The sequence below is a fragment of the Cucurbita maxima genome, unplaced genomic scaffold (genome assembly GCF_002738345.1).
Source record: "Cucurbita maxima cultivar Rimu unplaced genomic scaffold, Cmax_1.0 Cma_Scf00010, whole genome shotgun sequence".
Lineage (NCBI taxonomy): Eukaryota > Viridiplantae > Streptophyta > Magnoliopsida > Cucurbitales > Cucurbitaceae > Cucurbita > Cucurbita maxima.
The window spans coordinates 3,273,230-3,277,338 of NW_019272026.1; the positions used below are offsets into that span (position 1 = coordinate 3,273,230).

The 4,109-nt window shown below is 38.0% G+C and overlaps 1 protein-coding gene across 2 annotated transcripts; it reads left to right on the forward strand.

Annotated features, from left to right (window-relative positions):
- Positions 1-290: 290 nt before the first annotated feature.
- On the forward strand, positions 291-2,400 carry LOC111485210 (probable pectinesterase 53). Of its 2 annotated transcripts, none has more exons than XM_023131987.1 (4): positions 291-864; positions 974-1,163; positions 1,243-1,685; positions 1,760-1,895. In XM_023131987.1, the coding sequence occupies exons 1-4, from the start codon at positions 485-487 to the stop codon at positions 1,821-1,823; spliced, it is 1,077 nt and encodes a 358-aa protein (XP_022987755.1). In that variant the 5' UTR covers positions 291-484; the 3' UTR covers positions 1,824-1,895. The 2 variants fall into 2 exon arrangements, with proteins under 2 accessions (XP_022987755.1, XP_022987754.1); XM_023131986.1 differs by lacking the exon at positions 1,760-1,895 and adding an exon at positions 2,121-2,400 and having other exon boundaries at positions 294-864.
- The last annotated feature ends 1,709 nt before the right edge of the window (positions 2,401-4,109 follow it).

Consider the following 4,109-nt stretch of genomic DNA (forward strand, 5'->3'; position numbering starts at 1 on the left):
TACCTAATTAGCAAAGGTGATCCATATGCACCATACCTTCCGACTACCTTATTACAACTCTACCTTTAACATCTCCCTCCTTGGGGTTAGAGTATTGGATTCGGACATGATCAGCTACCATAGCAAAACAGGTCACCAGCAAGAGCAAGGTTGTTGTATGTGAAAGAATGAGAGACAGAAGGACAGAGCAAAAGATTCACGGGCAGCTCCAAACAAACCACAGGGAGTGTTGAATTTCTTGGGTACTCTTTTAACTTTCTCTACCTCTCTCTCTCTCTCTCTCTCTCTCTTCCAACATTTTTATATCCCAAAACTGCAACCTGTCTTGTGTTTGTGGCTTGCATTCAATCTGCACCCGTGAACTCTAACTCATTCATTCTCGTTCATTCTCTAATTACGACTCCCCTTTCCACCTAATGCCATTAAGCTGTATATAAACGGAAGCCCATTCCACTCCGTTACCAATTCCATTTCCTCCCTTCAAATGATGTCGAGACTTCAGCGGCCTCCTCCTCCTCCTCTTCTTGTTCTTGTTCTTGTTCTTTTGCTGAGCCAGAGTCTCACCCTAACGCACTGCCATACCAAGGGACTCAAACCCAGGAGCTCGCCCAAGACTGCTCTTCCCGAGAATTCCACCACAACCCAATTCTCAGAGCAGCAATTTATGAAATGGGTCAAATTTGTCGGCAGTCTCCGACACTCTGTTTTCAGAACGGCGAAGAACAACCTTTTTTCTTCTTATACTCTCCATGTGGCTAAGAATCCGGCTGTCGGGGACTTCACGTCGATCCAAGACGCCGTCGATTCCCTCCCTTCAATCAATTTGGTCAGAGTCGTCATCAAGGTTCATGAAGGTGTATACACGTGAGTACAAATCTTATTAAGAGTGCTCTGTTTTTTGTTTGGTTTCTTCTCTTGTCCTTTTCCCATTGCTGTAAGAACATTATTTGTGAATGTGGATTCAATTCAACAGAGAAAAGGTGAACATACCCCCGTTAAAATCATTCATAACAATCGAAGGAGCAGGCGCAGACAAAACGATTGTTCAATGGGGGGACACCGCACAAACACCAGGCCCAAAGGGGCAGCCAATGGGGACTTACAACTCCGCAACATTCGCAGTAAATTCCCCTTATTTCATAGCCAAAAACATCACATTCAAGGTAAACAAACTCCCAAAAAAAAACCCCATTCAAAATCGTTTCTTTCTTTTAAATCAAATCAAACTTGTGTATGAAACAGAACACAACCCCTGTTCCAGCACCAGGGGCAATCGGGAAACAGGCGGTGGCGTTCAGAATCTCGGCGGACACAGCAGCATTCTACGGCTGCAGATTCTTGGGAGCTCAAGACACACTATACGACCATTTGGGTCGGCATTATTACAAGGATTGTTACATAGAAGGGTCGGTGGACTTCATATTCGGAAACGGGCTGTCTCTGTTCGAGGGATGTCACGTGCACGCAATAGCGCAGAATGCAGGGGCGTTGACAGCGCAGGGGAGAAGCAGCCTGCTGGAGGACACAGGGTTCTCGTTCGTAAACTGTAAGGTCACGGGGTCTGGAGCGCTATACTTGGGGAGGGCATGGGGGCCCTTCTCTAGGGTCGTCTTCGCTTACACCTATATGGACAACATTATTCTCCCCAAAGGCTGGTACAACTGGGGCGATCCCAGCCGCGAAATGTACCCTTTCTCCTCCCCTCTCTTCTTCTTGCATTTCATTTCATTCACTCATTCATTCATACTCTCAAATTTAGCTTAAAATTGAACGAATTCGAAGCACAAAACATAAATCCAAAACAGAGCAGGAGAAAGCCGTAAGCTAAGCAAGCAGCAGCATCAGCGGCAGAGGCAGAGGCTGTCGTTTTCCTCCAACGTGGAATGGACTAAAAGCAAAACACTACAACTTAAATATTAAAAAAAAAAAAAACCAAACTTTTTAATACTTATAGTGGCTGAGAGACCACCGCCCCACCAGCGTCGCCGCCTCCGCCGCCCTCTGAGAGTGGAGGGTTTGGGCGGTGACATTTACCGATTTAACCGTCCATGATCTGTGACAGAGCATGCGCATTTAAGGAGATTTTTGTAATTTAGTAATGAGCTTGTTTAATGTTGCAGGACCGTGTTTTATGGGCAATACAAATGTACAGGCGAAGGAGCTAGCTTTGCCGGCAGAGTTTCATGGTCGAGAGAGCTCACTGATGAAGAAGCCAAGCCCTTCATTTCCCTTACCTTCATTGATGGCTCTGAATGGATCAAAATCTAATTTATTATTATTATTATTATTATTATCATACACATTTTAATTATTACTCATTAAACCATAATACATATATAATACGGGTTTTGCCTGTAATCTCTTGTATTTAATCAATAATAATATCATTTTTTTTTCTCTTTAAACCCTAAAATTAGTTCAAAATTACAATGATTGCCATTCCACCTACGAGAAAAATAAATTATTAAAATAAAAACATAAAGAAATGGGTCGGGTCTGACTTTGTTGGTGAGAGCATGTGATTGTGGAATGGCAAAAAGGGATACTTCATTCAAACAACTCTTAGTCTATGATAATATTATTAAAATATGATTTATTATTTTTTTTAAGGAGAGTTTTAATGTATTTTTTAAATTTAAAATATTATTTTTGAGGTTTTATTACCATTAATTAGTTGTAGACATGAAAGTTACGATATTGTCCATTTTAAGCCTCTCATGGCTTGGACTACTCAAAAGGCCTCATACCAATGGCGATAATATTACTCATTTGTAAACCCATGATATTTCACTAAATTAACCAATTTCAGACTCACTTCCAATAATCCTCAACACAAGATTTTAGATATTTATGCTTTTTATTCCTATATACAAGAATACATTTACTGATTTTAAATTGCATGCTAGATTCATTCGAGTAATTTTAACTAAGTTATCTAATTTATAGAATAAGTCGAATAATATGTTTTCTTTATTTTAATTATCAAAGTAATTCGTCAAAAAAAAATCTTAAATTTATTTTTTATTGTTTTTTGAAATTATTGGATAATTTAGATATAGAATATCTTGTGGAATCTAATCCAAATAATTTCATGAAAATAATCCAAATGAAGAAATTTACAAATGAGAATTTGAATTAATTTGATGATGAGATGTAAATAATTTTTTAACAGCTGGATAAGTGAAAATAATTGTATATTTTAAATTGAAAAAAAAAAAAAAAAAAAAACAAGTGGGGGATAACTGTCAATATAGAAGCCAATTACAGCTCTACTTCCTACACAAAATTGTTTTATTTGAGACTGACAATACTGATTTGTTCTCTTTTATCAGCCCCACTTTTAACCTTCTCATTTCCCTCCCTCTTGGAACACATCCAATTTTTACAATTTTACTTCCATAAATTTTTTTTTACCTTTTCTTACTTACTTCCCAAATTTGTGGAGATTTATTCACGACAATCTTCTCTTCGAATAAAGTATACTATTATAAGCCTTATGAAGCTCTCAAACTTCCCCTTTATTGAAATTCGACTCTGAATAAAAAATACACCCTTTTGTTTTATTCACTATAAGTCTACTTCCAGTGAAGCTTAGGAAGCTCTCGAACAACTTCCCTTTAATCGTGGCTCAACTCCTGTTTTTGGATCACTTGAACAAAATACACCATTTTATTCACAAACTTCATATCGAAAAAACATTTCTCACCCTTCCCAAACTCATCTCGAACCTATCTTAGATTATCACTATAGGCTAATATTACCTCAAATTTAAGAAAAAACAGGAATTTGAAATCTTCCCTTTCTTCACGCCTTACGAAATATTCAAACCTATAACTCGAACCGTGTGGCTTGTCTTGTCTTGTCCTGTGCCTGTCCTGTCCCAAATACATTTTTTCTTTCAAAAATATGTTTTTTTTTTTCTTGGGGTTTGTTTGGTTTAGTCTCAATCTAAACCCTAATCATTGTTAAACCTACCCCCAAGTTTTTGAATCACTGATTTGATTTGATTTGACTCTCCACTTTAGCCATATTCCTCTGTTTTGCAGAACCCACTGATTAAAATGTTAACTTATATAATTTAAGCTAAATATAAACAAGAGCGGCGTTGG

Bases quoted from the DNA above. Each gene is read 5' to 3' on its own strand.
- LOC111485210 (XM_023131986.1), top strand. From the start codon at position 485: ATGATGTCGAGACTTCAGCGGCCTCCTCCTCCTCCTCTTCTTGTTCTT. The intron at 865-973 runs GTGAGTACAAAT...TCAATTCAACAG, and splicing joins GTTCATGAAGGTGTATACAC to AGAAAAGGTGAACATACCCC. The intron at 1,164-1,242 runs GTAAACAAACTC...TGTATGAAACAG, and splicing joins CCAAAAACATCACATTCAAG to AACACAACCCCTGTTCCAGC.